Here is an 18,500-nt window from a genome sequence, read left to right as displayed (position 1 = left end):
GCTGAAAAGTGGCAGATGGAGTTCAACCCGGAGAAGTGTGAGGTGGTACACTTTGGAAGGACAAGCTCCAAGGCAGAGTACAAAGTAAATGGCAGGATAATTGGTAGTATGGAGGAGCAGAGGGATCTTGGGGTACATGTCCACAGATCCCTGAAAGATGCCTCACAGGTGGATAGGGTAGTTAAGAAAGCTTATGGGGTGTTAGCTTTCGTAAGTCGAGGGATAGAGTTTAAGAGTCGCGATGTAATGATGCAACTTTATAAAACTCTGGTTAGGTCACACTTGGAGTACTGTGTCCAGTCCTGGTCGCCTCACTATAGGAAGGATGTGGAAGCATTGGAAAGGGTACAGAGGAGACTTACCAGGATGCTGCCTGGTTTAGAGAGTATGCATTATGATCAGAGGTTAACGGAGCTAGGGCTTTACTCTTTGGAGAGAAGGAGGATGAGAGGAGACATGATAGAGGTGTACAAGATAATAAGAGGAATAGATAGAGTGGATAGCCAGCGCCTCTTCCCCAGGGCACCACTGCTCAATACAAGAGGACATGGCTTTAAGGTAAGGGGTGGGAAGTTCAAGGGCAATATTAGAGGAAGGTTTTTTACTCAGAGAGTGGTTGGTGCGTGGATTGCACTGCCTGAGTCAGTGGTGGAGGCAGATACATTAGTGAAGTTTAGGAGACTACTGGACAGGTATTTGGAAGAATTTAAGTCGGCTTATATGGGAGGCAGGGTTTGCGGGTTGGCACAACATTGTGGGCCGGTTATTTTTGCTCCCTGATTCTCTTCTGCATCCAGATTTCTTCCTGCATTTTTCTTTACATCTCTCTCCCCTTAGCTTTGTCTTCCATTTCTCTCCTCTTACATTCTTTCTCCCTACTTTGCTTCTATGCTTTCCTTTTCCTGTCTTTGACCTTGATCCTTCACCTTCCCACCTAGTGTCCATCCTCCCCTTCAGCCCTTTGACTCTGCCTGAATTAAAAAAAGAGAATGTCCTTGCCACCACTGAATAATGCCTCGAGAGATTATCCTGTGATTACAAGGTTTCATTGCCTTCAGAAGAATAAGATGCAAAATCAAATTGCAATATCACTCTGGATAAAATAACATACAATTAGAATGGACAGAGAAACCTACCAATATAGTTGAATGAAAATCTTAAATAATTCGTATCTAATATTGATAGTTCATCTACTTTTACGTTATGAATACAGACTGTTAGTTATTTTAATCCACATCATGACATTTTTTTCCCGAATTGGTTGAACTTTGAATTGAGTATATTTGCTTAAAAGTCAAATGTTTCTTTATAATGGACTGGGTCTAAAGTGAACAGCCATTACATAACTGTGTTGATATAGAGCCACACTAACACAGATTTATTTTTTCTAATAATTATTATGGTGGAATAACATTGAACCAAGCTATTTGTACAGCTGTAGAATTCCCCTTGCAGCTGTAGTTGGTTTGCAAAAAAAGGTCAAAACCTTAATGTAAGAACCTTTATTTTGATTTGTAAAAACAAATAGTATGACCACATTAATGGGGTTGTATTATAGACCACCCACTAGTCAGCGAGAATTGGAGGAACAAATCTGCAGAGAGATAGCAGACAACTGCAGGAAACATAAAGTTGTGATAGTAAGGGATTTTAATTTTCCACATATTGATTGAGACTCCCATACTGTTAAAGGTCTAGATGGGTTAGAGTTTGTAAAATGTGTTCAGGAAAGTTTTCTAAATCGATATATAGAGGTACCAACCAGAGAGGATGCAATATTAGATCTCCTATTAGGAAACGAGTTAGGACAGGAGACGGAAGTGCGTGTAGGTTCCAGTGATCCTAACACCATTAGTTTCAACTTGATCATGGATAAGGATAGATCTGGTCCTAGGGTTGAGGTTCTAAACTGGAAGAAGGCCAAATTTGAAGAAATGAGAAAGGATCTAAAAAGCATGGATTGGGACAGGTTGTTCTCTGGCAAGGATGTGGTTGGTAAGTGGGAGGCCTTCAAAGGAGAAATTTTGAGAGTGCAGAGTTTGTATGTTCCTGTCACGATTAAAGGCAAAGTGAATTAGAATAAGGAACCTTGTTTCTCAAAGGATATTGCAACTCTGATAAAGAAGAAGAGAGAGTTGTATGACATGTATAGAAAACAGGGTGCAAATAAGGTGCTTGAGGAGTATAAAAGTGCAAGAAAATACTTAAAAAGGAAATCAAGAGGGCTAAAAGAAGACAAGAGGTTGCTTTGGCAGTCAAGGTGAGGATAATCCAAAGAGCTTCTACAGGTATATTAAGAGCAAAAGGACAGTAAGGGATTAAATTGGTCCTCTTGAAGATCAGAGTGATTGGTTACGTATGAAACCAAAAGAAATGGGGGAGATCTTAAATGGTTTTTTTGCATCTGTATTTACTAAGGAAGCTGGCATGGACTTTGTGGAAATAAGGCAAGCAAGTAGTGAGGTCATGGAACCTATACAGATTGAAGTGGGAGGAGGTGCTTGCTATCTTGAGGCAAATCAGAGTAGATAAATTCCCAGGACCTGACAGGGTATTCCCTCAGACCTTGAAGGAGACTAGTATTGAAATTGCAGGGCCCCTGGCAGATATATTCAAAATGTCGGTATCTACGGGTGAGGTGCCGGAGGATTGGAGGATAGCTCATGTTGTTTCATTGTTTAAAAAAGGCTCTAAAAGTAAGCCGGTAAGATTGACGTCGGTAGTAGGTAAATTATTGGAAGGAGTACTAAAGGATAGGATCTACAAGTATTTAGATAGACGGACTTATTAGGGAGAGTCAACATGGCTTTGTGCATGGTAGGTCATGTTTAACAAATCTATTAGTGTTTTTCAAGGAGGTTACCAGGAAAGGGGATGAAGGGAAGGCAGTGGATGTTGTCTGCATGGACTTCAGTAAGCCTTTGACAAGGTCCTGCATGGGAGATTAGTTAGGAAAATTCAGTTGCTAAGTATACATGGAGAGATAGTAAATTGGATTAGACATTAGCTCAATGGAAGAAGCCAGAGAGTGGTAGTGGAGGATTGCTTCTCTGAGTGGAGGCCTGTGACTAGTGGTGTGCCACAGGGATCAGTGCTGGGTCCATTTTTATTTGTCATCTATATCAATGATCTGGATGATAATGTGCTAAATTGGATCAGCAAATCTACTGATGATACCAAGATTGGAGGTGTAGTGGACAGTGAGGAAGGTTTTCAAAGCTTGCAGAGGGATTTGGACCAGCTGGAAAAATGGGCTGAGAAATGGCAGATGGAGTTTAATACAGACAAGTGTGAAGTATTGCACCTTGGAAGGACAAACCAAGGTAGAGCGTACAAGGTAAATAGTAGGGCTCTGAGGAGTGCAATAGAACAGAGGGATTGGGAATACAGATACAAAATTCCCTAAAAGTGGTGTCACAGGTAGATAGGATCATAAAGAGAGCTTTTGGTACATTGGCCTTTATTAATCAAAGTATTGAGTATGAGTTGGAATGTTATGGTGACGTTGTATAAGGCATTGGTGAGGCCGAATTTGGAGTATTGTGTGCAGCTTTGGTCACCAAATTACAGGAAGGATATTAATAAGGTTGAAAGAGTGCAGAGAAGGTTTACAAGGATGTTGCCGGGACTTGAGAAACTGAGTTACAGAGAAAGGTTGAATAGGTTAGGACTTTATTCCCTGGAGCGTAGAAGCATGAGGGGAGATTTGATAGAGGTATATAAAATTATGATGGGTATAGATAGAGTGAATGCAAGCAGGCTTTTTCCACTGAGGCAAGGGGAGAAAAAAACGAGAGGACATGGGTTAAGGACGAAGGGGGAAAAGTTTAAAGGGAACATTGGGGTGGGGGGCTTCTTCGCACAGAGAGTGGTGGGAGTGTGGAATGAGCTGCCAGATGAAGTGGTAAATGCGGGCTCACTTTTAACACTTAAGAAAAACTTGGACAGGTACATGGATGAGAGGTGTATGGAGGGATATGGTCCAGGTGCAGGTCAGTGGGACTAGGTAGAAAAATGGTCCGGCACAGCCAAGAAGGGCCAAAAGGCCTGTTTCTGTGCTGTAATGTTCTATGGTTCTAAAATTCTGTGGAGCCTGTAACAATGATCATTGTCATAAAGTCATGGAGACATCAAGCTTAGATACGGGCCGTTTGACCACAACATCCACACTGATAAGTGAACACCCATTAACATTCATTAAATAACCTTCTTTGCCCAAGTGATTCAAGTATGGACACTGCTTAAATGCTGTTAGTGGTCCTACTTCAGGCAGTGCCTTCCAGGTACTTCAACCTCTTTTGGTGGATTAAGGTCCTCTTCATATCCCCTCTACGTTTCTTCATCCTTATTCTAGATTGATGTACCCTCATTTTGTTTAACCTCTCATGGGGAAAAGTTTTCTGTATTTCATGCTATCTATAGTGCTAACAATTATGTTTCAATCATGTCCCTTCTTCAGATTTGCTGATGACATCATTGTTGACAGAATCTCAGACAGCGATGAGTGGGTGTACAAGAATGAAATAGATCAGATGGTTGAGTGTGTTGCCTCAACAATCTCACACTCAACATTAGCAAGAACAAGGAATAGATTGTAGACTTCAGGAATAGGAAGTCAGGTAAACACACAGCAGTCCTCATTGAGGGGCAATGGTAGAAAGAGTGAATAGCTTCGAGTTCCTGGGTTTCATGATCTCAGAGGATTTATCTTGAGCCCAACGCATTGATGCAATCAGGGAGAGGGCACACCATTAACTCTACTTCATTGGGAGTTTGAGGAGATTTGGCATGTCACCAAAGATTCTTACAAATTTCTATAAGGATGCATGGCAGAGGGCATTAGCCTGGTATGGAAGCTTCACTGTGCCGGATCACAAAAAGCTGCAGAGGATTGTATGTTCATCCAGCTCCATCACAGACACAACTCTGCCAACCTTCAAAAACATCCTCAAGAAGTTAGCACCCATCATTAAGGACCCTCACATGCTCTCTTCTCATTACTACCTTCGGGGAGGAGGGTCAGGAGCGGGAAGACTCTCACTGAATGATTCAGAAACAGCTTCTTCCTCTTCACCATCAGATTTCTAAATGCTCAGTGAGCAGCGCCTTGTATTCCTTTTTATTTTGCACTATGTTTTTGTAATTTATAATAATTTTGTGCTTTTGAACCGCACTGCTGCTGCAAAACAACAAATTTCACATCATATAAGTCAGTGATTAACCTCCTTTGCTCCAGAAAGAGCAGACCTGTCTCCTCCATTCTGTCCTCTGAACTAAAAGGAGGCATCAACATCCTTGTGAATTTTGTCTGTACTGATCTCTACCACTACATCATGATTCCTGTAAAGTGGCACTCAGAAATTCTCCAGTAGAGGCCTAACCAAAGGTATATGAATTTGGAACATAACCTACCTGCTTTTGTATCCAGTGCCCTGACAAATGAAAACCAGTATCTCATATTCCTTCCTAAGGCCCAATCTGTAGGACCTGTCTCCCATATCAGAACTTGTTATGTAACTGACCAGTCCATGTAACTACATCAATTGTTCTTATCTCTTCAATATGCTTTTGTTACCAATTCAAAAAATGTATTTGGATTGGTTAGACTAGATCTGCCCTTGCCACATTAGCAATTTCTGGTTAGATCTTGTCATTCTAAGTGACTATTAATCCTGCCCTTTAGCAGTTTCTTCTATAATTTCCCTACTACTGATATTAGACACACAGGTGCATTATTACTTTACCTTGTGCCCTTCTTGAAAAGGGAGATCACATTTGTTGTCTCCAGTAAACTGGAATCTCACTTGTCAGTGAGAATTTAACCATCTCAGTTGAAGAACACAACCTCTTTCCTTGCCTGTCACAGCAGCCTGGGATAAATCCTATCCAAATTTTTATCCATCTTTAAGCCCACTAAGGCATTGAATATCCTCTTTATTTGAGACTTGCTCTAGACCTTCACCTTGCCTTTGCTAAACTGTTCAAATAAAGAGACCATTTCCTTAGTGAATACTGATGAGAAATATTTGCTTAGTATTTAGTCATTAAGTTTTCATTTGTGTTTATAAATCATTAAAGCTATTTACTATTTGTAACCACCAGGGTGAGGAAAAGAAACTGTTAGAAAAGGGCCTGCATTCTCCTGCATCACCCTCTTCTCATCCTGATCAGATGAAGAGCAACATCATTAAAGCTCAAATGGATGCTGCATTGAAGGTGAGTCTCCTGATGCATTATTGCATTCCACAGCAAGTATATATTTCTATTCTTTGTTTCCTTCAGTTGCATATGACACAAATGCGGCAGATTTCTGGACAAATAGATATGTACTTCTGATTAACAACAAACAAAAGCAAACCTCTTGCATCTAGTTGTTTCAAAGATATTAAACTGGAAAATATCAAACTTAATTGCATCAGGTAATGTAGAAAGTAGGATGATTATCTGTTCATTATCTGATGCGTTAAGTGTGATAATTTCAAAAAAAGACATTCAATAGGCTGAACAGTACAATTCTTCGCTTTCCATTTAATGTTTTTACTCTTTTCAGAATTATCCCTCTAACTACAAGTAGCTGAAGAAATTGTATTCTATTAAACAAGGAATGAGGAACTATGATTTCTAATCTCATTCAACCCTCCCAACGTGTAGCAGAAGATTATATGAGTGGCTTAATAACATTCAGGGTTGATTAACTAATCATCATACCCACCTATTTATGTTTTTAAGTGCAGATGAGGATTGCATTTTACATCTGGGAATAATTAATATTCCAAGGTTATTAACCTGCTGTTATTAACATACAACCTAAGTTAACTTACATGTAAGAGAGGCTCATTTCATGGATTTTGATGCATTTTTTGTGCTGTTAAAATGAATAATAAATTACAAACAAGAGAAAATCTGCGATGCTGGAAATGCGAGCAATGCACACAAAATGCTGGAGGAACTCAGCAGGCCGGGCAGCATCAGTGGAATAATACACACTCGACGTTTCCAGCAGAAACCCTTCAACAGGACTAAATTACAACAATTAATAGTTCCCACCTGTGAAAACATTGGCATTTAGATGCTCTTAACTAAAATTATTTTTCTTTGTTAATTTGCCCTAATATTAATTTCTTATAATTATTCAGACCTCTTTGAATAGTTTTCAAATGTATCTGACACAGAATACAAAATCTGTTAAAAAGTACTTTACAGATTTTGATGGCTAACAATATGTCAAAAAATGCCAGAGATTGGTGGGGATGGCCTCAGGCTGCTGTGTTGGAGTCTATCTTGCCATTCTGAGCTCATAAGCTTGTTGAATGCCTGTTTCAATGCATGTAGACAGCCAGTATCTTTTTCCTTTTTCCAATATTTTTATTAAATTTCATATACACAGATACAGAATTCATAAGGATACTTATTATAAATCAAAATAAGGTAGCACAAAATGCACTATATATAAATCACACTGATACAACCATGGTATCCCATATTGATGATCAATTGAATAAAATAAATTGAATTATGAAATACAATAATATGGTTAATTATATTATTAAAAAAATCTACACCCACTACCAAGACAAAACTAGTTGGTAAAAAAAAACAAAAGAAAAAAAAGAGTACTTTACCATATAGTGTTTTATAATAATAGCCCAGATCTATATTTTAATAACAATAACAATTCAAAGATTTTCAAAATAGTTCAGAAAGGGTCCGCATAACGTTTGAAAATCTTGATTAGAATCAGAAATCGAACAACGAATCTTCTCTAAGTTTAAACATGACATAACATCGCATAACCATTGTGCATGTGTGGGAGGGGATCCTTCTTCCATTTAAGCAAGATCCCCCTCCTAGCCATAAGAGAAATAAAAGCCAGCACCCACAAATGAGAAGGCTCCAAAATTATAGCTCGTTCCTCAACAATACCAAATAAGGCAGTCAAAGGATTGGCCTTAAAATTAACTTTAAAGAGTACAGAAAAAGTTTGGAATACATCTTTCCAATATTTTTCGAGGCTCAAACATGACCAAAACATATGAATTAATGAAGCCTCTCCATTATTACATCTGTCACAATAAGGAGATATATCTGCAAAAAAACGAGAGAGCTTGTCTTTAGACATAGGAGCCCTATGTACCACTTTAAATTGTAGGAGGGAATGACGAGCACATAATGATGAAGAATTAACCCCCTTTTGGTAGCCCTCCAGGTCTCATCAGATAATGAAGTCTGTGAATCCTTTTCCCAATCTTCTTTAATTTTGTCTAAAGGAGCCATTCTCAGTCCCAACAACAGACCATGAATATAAGATATTGAGCCATTATCAAAAGGTTTCAAATTAAAAATTACATCTGTTATGTTCTTATCCGAGCAGGTAGGAAATATATGTAGTTTAGATCTTAAAAAATCTCTGATCTGTAGATATCGAAAAAAGTGGGCATTTGATAAGTTATATTTCACTGAGAGCTGCTCAGAAGAAGAAAGTATCCCTCCAACAAACAGATCTTGAAATTGTTTTATGCTTAATCTATCCCATTCTCTGAAAAATGGACCGGTCGTAGATGGTTTAAAAAAAAATTAGAAAAAATAGGACTAGAAAGAGAAAATCTCAATAAACAGAAATGTTTTCTAAACTGTATCAGATCCTCAGTGTGTTTAACCACCAAACTGTCAGTTAATTTATTTAAAGATAAAGGAAGAGAGGATCCGAGAAGAGAAATAATGGAAACCATAGAAACCATAGAAATCTACAGCACAGAAACAGGCCTTTTGGCCCTTCTTGGCTGTGCCGAACCATTTTCTGCCTAGTCCCACTGACCTGTACACGGACCATATCCCTCCATACACCTCCCATCCATGTATCTGTCCAATTTATTCTTAAATGTTGAAAAAAAAAACGCATTTACCACCTCCTCTGGCAGCTCATTCCACACTCCCACCACTCTCTGTGTGAAGAAGCCCCCCCCAATGTTCCCTTTAAACTTTTCCCCCCTCACCCTTAACCCATGTCCTCTGGTTTTTTTCTCCCCTTGCCTCAGTGGAAAAAGCCTGCTTGCATTCACTCTATCTATACAATAGACAATAGGTGCAGGAGTAGGCCATTCGGCCCTTTGAGCCAGCAACACCATTCACTGTGATCATGGCTGATCATCCACAATCAGTATCCATTTCCTGCCTTATCCTCATAACCTTTGATTCCGCTATCTTTAAGAGCTCTATCCATCTCTTTTTTGAAAGCATCCAGAGACTTGGCCTCCACAGCCTTCTGGGGCAGAGCATTCCATATATCCACCACTCTCTGGGTGAAAAAGTTTTTCCTCAACTCCATTCTAAATGGCCTACCCCTAATTCTTAAACTGTGGCCTTTGGTTCTGTACTCACCCATCAGTGGGAACATGCTTCCTGCCTGCAGCATGTCCAATCCCTTAATAATCTTATATGTGTCAATAAGATCCCCTCTCAGCCTTCTAAATTCCAGAGTATACAAGCCCAGTCGCTCCAATCTTTTGATATATGACAGTCCCGCCATCCCGGGAATTAACCTTGTGAACCTATGCTGCACTCCCTCAATAGCAAGAATGTCCTTCCTCAGATTTGGAGACCAAAACTGCACACAGTACTCCAGGTGTGGTCTCACCAGGGCCCTGTACACCTGCAGAAGGACCTCTTTGCTCTTATACTCAATTCCTCTTGTTATGAAGGCCAGCATGCCATTAGCTTTCTTCACTGCCTGCTGTACTTGCATGCTTGCTTTCAGTGACTAATGTACATGAACACCTAGATCTCGTTGTGCTTCCCCTTTTCCTAACTTGACTCCATTTAGATAATAATCTGCCTTCCCGTTCTTACCACCAAAGTGGATAACCTCACATTTATCCACATTAAACTGCATCTGCCATGCATCTGCCCACTCACCCAGCCTGTCCAAGTCACCCTGCATTCTCATAACTTCCTCCTCACATTTCACAGTGCACCCAGCTTTGTGTCATCGGCAAATTTGCTATTGTTACTTTTAATTCCCTCATCTAAATCATTACTATATATTGTAAACAGCTGCGGTCCCAGCACTGAACCCTGTGGTACTCCACTGATCACCGCCTGCCATTCCGAAAGGGACCCGTTAATCGCTACTCTTTGTTTTCTGTCAGCCAGCCAATTTTCAATCCATGTCAGTACTCTGCCCCCAATACCATGTGCCCTAATTTTGCCCACTAATCTCCTATGTGGGACTTCATCAAAAGCTTTCTGAAAGTCCAGGTACACTACAGCCACTGGCTCTCCCTTGTCCATTTTCATAGTTACATCCTCAAAAAGTTCCGGAAGATTAGTCAAGCACCATTTCCCCTTCGTAAATCCATGCTGACTCGGACCAATCCTGTTACTACTATCCAGATGTGTCGTAATTTCATCTTTTATTACTGACTCCAGCATCTTTCCCACCACCGACGTCAGGCTAACTGGTCTATAATTCCCTGTTTTCTCTCTTCCTCCCTTCTTGAGGAGAGGGACAACATTAGCCACCCTCCAATCCACAGGAACTGATTCTGAATCTTTTGAGCATTGGAAAATGATTACCAATGCGTCCACGATTTCTAAAGCCACCTCCTTAAGTACGATGGGATGCAGACCATCAGGTCCCTGGGACTTATCAGCCTTCAGACCCAACAGCCTAACCAACACCATTTCCTGCCTAATATAAATTTCCTTCAATTGATCCATTACCCGAGGTCCTTTGGCCACTATTACATTTGGGAGATTGTTTGTGTCTTCCCTAGTGAAGACAGATCCAAAGTACCTGTTCAACTCGTCTGCCATTTCCTCGTTCCCCTGTTCCCCATAATAAATTCACCCACTTCTATCTTCAAGGGCCCAATTTTGGTCTTAACTATTTTTTTCCTTTTCACATACCTGAAGAAGCTTTTACTATCCTCCTTTATATTCTTGGCTAGTTTACCTTCATACTCATTTTTTCTCTGCATATTGCCTTTTTAGTTACCTTCTGTTGCTCTTTAAAAGTTTCCCAATCCTCCGGCTTCCCACTCATCTTTACTATGTTATACTTCTTCTCTTTTATTTTTATACTGTCCATTACTTCCCTTTTCAGCCACGGCCTCCCATTACTCCCCTTAGGACCTTTCTTCCTCTTTGGAATGAACTGATCCTGCACCTTCCACATTATTCCCAGAAACACTTGCCATTGCTGTTCCACTGTCATCCCTTGTATACCCATCATAATTTTATATACCTCTATCAAATCTCCCCTCATGCTTCTACGCTCCAGGGAATAAAATCCTAACCTATTTAACCTTTCTTTGTAACTGAGTTTCTCAAGTCCCAGCAACATCCTTGTAAACCTTCTCTGCACTCTTTCAACCTTAATAATATCCTTCCTGTAATTTGGTGACCAAAACTGAAGACAGTACTCCAGATTCGGCCTCACCAATGCCTTATACAATCTCATCATAACATTCCAGCTCTTATACCCAATACTTTGATTAATAAAGGCCAATGTACCAAAAGCTCTCTTTATGACCCTATCTACCTGTGACACCACTTTTAGGGAATTTTGTATCTGTATTCCCAGATCCCTCTGTTCTACTGCACTCCTCAGTGCCTTACCATTTACCCTTTGTGTTCTACCTTGGTTTGTCCTTCCAAGGTGCAATACTTCACACTTGTCTGTATTAAACTCCATCTGCCATTTTTCAGCCCATTTTCCCAGCTGGTCCAAATCCCTCTGCAAACTTTGAAAACCTTCCTCACTGTCCACTACACCTCCAATCTTGGTATCATCAGCAAATTTGCTGATCCAATTTACCACATTATCATTCAGATCATTGATATAGATGACAAATAACAATGGATCCAGCACTGATCCCTGTGGCACACCACCGGTCACAGGCCTCCACTCAGAGAAGCAATCCTCTACTACCACTCTTCGGCTTCTTCCATTGAGCCAATGTCTAATCCAATTTACCACCTCTCCATGTATACCTAGCGACTGAATTTTCCTAACTAACCTCCCATGCGGGACTTTGTCAAAGGCCTTACTGAAGTCCATGTAGACAACATCCACTGCCTTCCCTTCATCCACTTTCCTGTTAACCTCCTCGAAAAACTCCAATAGATTGGTCAAACGTGACCTACCACGCACAAAGCCATGTTGACTCTCCCTAATAAGTCCCTGTCTATCCAAATGCTTGTAGATTCTGTCTCTTAGTACTCTGTCCAATAACTTGCCCACTACCGACGTCAAATTTACCGGCATATAATTTCCCGTATTACTTTTCGATCCTTTTTTAAACAACGGAACAACATGAGCCATTCTCCAATCCTCCGTCACTTCGCGCGTAGGCACCGACATTTTAAATATATCTGCCAGTGCCCCTGCAATTTCAACACTAGTCTCCTTCAAGGTCCGAGGGAATACCCAGTCAGGTCCAGGGGATTTATAGTCATAGACATAGTCATACTTTATTGATCCCAGGGGAAATTGGTTTTCATTACAGTTGCACCATAAATAATAAATAGTAATAGAACCATGAATAGTTAAATAGTAATATGTAAATTACGCCAGTAAATTATGAAATAAGTCCAGGACCAGCCTATTGGCTCTGGGTATCTGACCCTCCAAGGGAGGAGTTGTAAACTTTGATGGCCACAAGCAGGAATGACTTCCTGTGACGCCCTGTGCTGCATCTCGGTGGAATGAGTCTCTGGCTGAATGTACTCCTGTGCCCACCCAGTACATTATGTAGTGGATGGGAGACATTGACCAAGATGGCATGCAACTTAGACAGCATCCTCTTTTCAGACACCACCGCGAGAGAGTCCAGTTCCATCCCCACAACATCACTGGCCTTACGAATGAGTTTGTTGATTCTGTTGGTGTCTGCTACCCTCAGCCTGCTGCCCCAGCACACAACAGCAAACATGATAGCACTGGCCACCACAGGCTCGTAGAACATCTTCAGCATCGTCCGGCAGATGTTAAAGGACCTCAGTCTCCTCAGGGAATAGAGAGGGCTCTGATCCTTCTTGTAGACAGCCTCAGTGTTCTTTGACCAGTCCAGTTTATTGTCAATTTGTATCCCCAGGTATTTGTAATCCTCCACCATGTCCACACTGACCCCCTGGATGGAAACAGGGGTCACCGGTACCTTAGCTCTCCTGAGGTCTACCACCAGCTCCTTAGTCTTTTTCACATTAAGCTACAGATAATTCTGCTCACACCATGTGACAAAGTTTCCTACCATAGCCCTGTACTCAGCCTCATCTCCCTTGCTGATGCATCCAACTATGGCAGAGTCATTAGAAAACTTCTGAAGATGACAAGACTCTGTGCAGTAGTTGAAGTCTGAGGTGTAAATGGTGAAGAGAAAGGGAGACAAGACAGTCCCCTGTGGAGCCCCAGTGTTGCTGATCACTCTGCCGGACACACAGTGTTGCAAGCACACGTACTGTGGTCTGCCAGTCAGGTAATCAAGAATCCATGATACCAGGGAAGCATCCACCTGCATCACTGTCAGCTTCTCCCCCGGCAGAGCAGGGCGGATGGTGTTGAACGCACTGGAGAAGTCAAAAAACATGACCCTCACAGTGCTCGCTGTCTTGTCCAGGTGGGCGTAGACACGGTTCAGCAGGTAGACGATGGCATCCTCAACTCCTAGTCGGGGCTGGTAGGCAAACTGGAGGGGATCTAAGTGTGGCCTGACCATAGGCCGGAGCAGCTCCAGAACAAGTCTCTCCAGGATCTTCATGATGTGGGAGGTCAATGCCACCGGTCTGTAGTCACTGACACCACTGGGGCGCGGCGTCTTCGGCACAGGGACGAGGCAGGACGTTTTCCACAGTACAGGAGCCCTCCGGAGCCTCAGGCTCAGGTTGAATACATGGCGAAGTACTCCCCATAGCTGAGGGGCACAGGCTTTGAGCACCCTGGTACTGACACCATCTGGTCCTGCAGCCTTGCTTGGGTTGAGACATTTCAGCTGTCTCCTCACCTGTTCAGCTGTGAAGCCCACCGTGGTGGTTTCGTGTGGGGAAGGGGTATCGTCATGAGAGCAGGGTGGGGGATTGTTGGGAGGGGTAGGAGGGGAGAGTCGAATATGTGTGGAATATAATTATCCACTTTAATTTGCCTCAAAATAGCAAGCACCTCCTCCTTTTCAATCTGTACAGTTTGCATAATCTCACTACTTGTTCCCCTTAATTCCATAGACTTCATGCCAGTTTCCTTAGTAAATACAGATGCAAAAAACCCATTTAAGATCTCCCCCATTTCTTTTGGTTCCGCACATAGCCAACCACTCTGATCTTCAAGAGGACCAATTTTATCCCTTACAATCCTTTTACTCTTAATATACCTGTAAAAGCTCTTTGGATTATCCTTCACTTTGACTGCTAAGGCAACCTCATGTCTTCTTTTAGCACTCCTGCTTTCCTTTTTAAGTATTTTCTTGCACTTTTTATACTACTCAAGCACCCTATTTACTCCCTGTTTCCTATACATGTCATACAACTCTGTCTTCTTCTTTATCAGAGTTGCAATATCCCTTGAGAACCAAGGTTCCTTATTCCTATTCACTTTGCCTTTAATCCTGACAGGAACACACAAGCTCTGCACTCTCAAAATTTCTCCTTTGAAGGCTTCCCACTTACCGATCACATCCTTGCCAGAGAACAACCTGTCCCAATCCACGCTTTTTAGATCCTTTCTCATTTCTTCAAATTTGGCCTTCTTTCAGTTTCGAACCTCAACCCTAGAACTAGATCTATCTTTATCCATGATCAAGTTGAAACTAATGGTGTTATGATCACTGGAACCAAAGTGTTCCCCTACACACACTTCCGTCACTTGTCCTAACTCGTTTCCTAATAGGAGATCTAATACCACATCCCCTCTAGTTGGTACCTCTATATATTGATTTAGAAAACTTTCCTGAACACATTTTACAAACTCTAACCCATCTAGATCCCTAACAGTATGGGAGTCCCAATCAATATGTGGAAAATTAAAATCCCCTACCACCACAACTTTATGTTTCCTGCAGTTGCCTGTTATCTCTCTGCAGATTTGCTCCTCCAATTCTCGCCGACTATTGGGTGGTCTATAATACTACTCCACTAATGTGGCCATACCTTTCCTGTTTCTCAGCTCCACCCATAAGGACTCAGTAGACAAGCCCTCTAATCTGTTCTGCCTGAGCACTGCTGTAACATTTTCCCTGACAAGCAATGCTACCCCCCACCTTTCATTCCTCTGCCTCTATCACATCTGAAACATCAGAACCCTGGAATATTAAGCTGCCAGTCCTGCCCCTCCTGTAGCCAGGTTTCACTAATTTCTATAACGTCATAATTCCATGTGTCAATCCACGCCCTCAACTCGTCCGCCTTCCCCGCAATACTCCTAGCATTGAAGTATATACACCTCAGAAGATTTTTACTACCACTCAGAACCTTCCTATTTGCAGCTTTGCTTGAACTTTTAATATCATTTATTTTCACCCCAGCCCCACTGTCAGCTCTGGCACTCTGGTTCCCATCCCCCTGCAAATCTAGATTTAAAGCCTCCCCAATAGCACTAACAAACCTCCCTGAAAGGATATTGGTGCCCTTTTAGTTCAAGTGTAACCCATCTCTCTTGTACAGGTCCCACCTGCCCCAGAAGAGGTCCCAATGATCCTGAAATCTGAAACCCTGCCCTCTGCACCAGTTCCTCAGCCACTTGTTCATCCTCCAGAGCATCCTATTCTTACCCTCATTGGCACGTAGCACAGGTAACAATCCTGAGATTACCACCCTCAAGGTCCTGCTTTTCAACTTCCTACCAAGCTCTCTATACTCACTCCCCAGGACCTCCTCACTCTTCCTTGCTATGTCATTGGTACCAATGTGCACCACGACATCTTTGACTGATCACCCTCCCACTTCAGAATGTCATGCAAGCTATCAGAGCCATCCTTGACCCTGACACCCGGGAGGCAACAGACCATCCTGGATTCTCTGTCACGACCACAGAACCTCCTATCTGCACCTCTAACTATCGAGTCCCCTAACACTACCGCTCTCCTCTTCCAGGAAAATAGAAATTTTCGTAACAGAGTTGGCTTCCAAAAAGACTCATATTGGACAATCCTCATGATTAATATAATATAACCAGAATGTGAGATTTCTTATGTTAATTGTCCAGTAATATAACCTAAAATTGGGTAGAGCAAGGCTTCCACTCTTTTTAATTTTTTGAAGGTGGGCTTTATTTAATCAGGGTTTTCTGTTCTTCCATATATAGGAAGAAAGAATCAAAAAAAGACTTAGGAATAAAAACAGGTACGGCTTGAAAAAGGTATATAAATTTAGGTAAAATATTCATTTTAATAGAATTAATTCAACCAATCAATGATAAAGAGAGAGGCGACCAATTAGAAAGTGTCTTTTTCACATAATTCATTAAGGTTAGAAAATTTTCTTTGAATAGATCTTTATAACTCTTAGTGATTATTACACCCAAATATGTAAATTGTTTTCTTTCAATTTTAAAAGGAAGGTTAATATCAGGTGGTATCAAATTACTTAAAAGAAAAAATTCACTCTTATGTAAATACAATTTATATCCTGAAAACTGACTGAAATTAGTCAGTAAAAGAAACATAGAGGGTAAAGAAGTTGTAACGTTAGATATAAAAAGCAATAGGTCATCGGCATAAAGCGAAACTTTATGAATAGTACCTTTTCTTAAGATACCGGTGATATCTTTAGACTCTGGAAAGGCAATTGCTAAAGGTTCTAATACCAAATCAAAAAGCAAAGGGCTCAACGGACATCCTCGTCTGGTTCCACGTTGGAGTTTAATTGGTTTAGAATTCTGAAAGTTAGTAAGGACCCGAGCGGAGGGAGATAAGTAAAGTAATTTAATCCAAAGAATAAAACTGGGCCCAAAATTAAATTTTTCTAAGGTCTTAAATGGGTAATTCCATTCAACTTGGTCAAAAGCCTTCTCCGCATCCAGAGAAATCACACATTCCGATCTTTCCTTGGATGGAGAATGCATAACATTTAACAATCACCATATACTAAAATGGGAATATTGATTTTTAATAAATCCTGTCTGATCATCAGATATTATAGAAGGTATAATATTCTTGAGTCTACGGGCCAAAGCTTTAGATAGGATGTTAGCATCAACATTGAATAAAGAGATTGGTGTATATGAAGAGCATTCAGTGGGATTCTTATTCTTTTTAAGAATAAGTGAAATGGAAGCTTTATAAAAAGACTTTGGCAACCTACCCACCTTGAAGGAATCAGTAAGGGTAGAACATAAATAAGGTATAAGCAATGAAGAAAAAGCCTTATAAAATTCTCCAGAGAATCTGTCAGTTCCTGGAGATTTCCCAGAATGCAATGAACATATAGCCTCAGTGATTTCTTCCTGAGAAATAGGCTGATCTAACTGCTTTTGATTATCAACCGAAAGTCCAGGAAAATTTAATTGGTCTAAAAGATTGTTCATTGCAGTATTATCTTTAACAAAATCAGAACTATACAGTTTAGAATAAAATTCTCTAAAAGTGTCATTTATTTCAAACTGGTCAGTTGTCAAATCACCATTGGTTTTGCAAATTTATTTAATTTGCCATTTAGCTATAAAGGTCTTCAATTGATTAGCCAATAGTTTACCAGTTTTTTTCTCCATGTATAAAGAATTAGCTTCTATTTTTTAAAAGTTGGCTTTCAATTAGATACGTTATAAGAAGATCATATTTAGTTTTAATTTCAATATGTCTTTTGTACAGTTCAGGGTCGGGTGCCAAAGCATATTTCTGGTCTAATTGTTTTAATTGATTAACTAAGTCAGTTCTCTCTTTATTAGCTTTTTTCTTAATATATGTAGTATAGGAGATAATTTGTCCTCTAATATATGCTTTAAAAGTGTCCCAAATGATAAGACTGGAAGTCTCTTCCAACACATTTTCTTCAAAAAAAAAGAGTAATTTGATTCCCTAGAAATTTTAGAAAATCCTTATCAGGTAACAAAGTTAAATTAAAACACCAGGATCTGTTCATATGAATGAAACCAGGAAGATTTAAAGATAGAAATACAGGAGAATGAATGGTCAGATACAACTATTTCTTGATATTCAATGGATCGAACTAATGGAATCATTTGACTATCAGTTAAAAAAAAATCAATCCTGGTATAGGAATGATGGACATGAGAGAAGAATAAATATTCCCTTTCTGCCGGGTGAAAAAAACACCAGACGTCAACAATATTACATTTCATTAGAAAAGATTGAATAAATAAAGCTGATTTATTAGGTGTGGCTGATTTAGGAGAAGAACGATCTAATACTGGGTCTAGACAACAATTAAAATCTCCTCCCATTACTAAAGAATATAGACTCGAATCTGGCAGGAATGAAAAGAAATGCTCAAAAAATCCTGGATCATCCACATTGGGGGTGTACACATTAGCAAGTACAATTTATTTATTATCT

General features: G+C 40.4%; 1 protein-coding gene across 4 annotated transcripts in view; it reads left to right on the top strand.

Moving 5' to 3' along the window:
* The window catches only part of LOC134344331 (band 4.1-like protein 4B), a 403,206-nt gene that overhangs the window by 270,582 nt on the left and 114,124 nt on the right, over positions 1–18,500 (top strand). For all 4 annotated transcript variants that reach the window (XM_063043916.1, XM_063043918.1, XM_063043917.1 and 1 more), the window contains one exon: positions 6,103–6,216. In XM_063043916.1, coding sequence (XP_062899986.1) covers positions 6,103–6,216 — 114 coding nt within the window. The remainder of the gene's footprint in view (positions 1–6,102; positions 6,217–18,500) is intronic.

This window comes from Mobula hypostoma, chromosome 3 (genome assembly GCF_963921235.1).
Source record: "Mobula hypostoma chromosome 3, sMobHyp1.1, whole genome shotgun sequence".
Taxonomy (NCBI): Eukaryota; Metazoa; Chordata; class Chondrichthyes; order Myliobatiformes; family Myliobatidae; genus Mobula; species Mobula hypostoma.
Note: the sequence above shows the minus strand (reverse complement) of the source record. Positions and strands in the feature narration are given on the sequence as shown.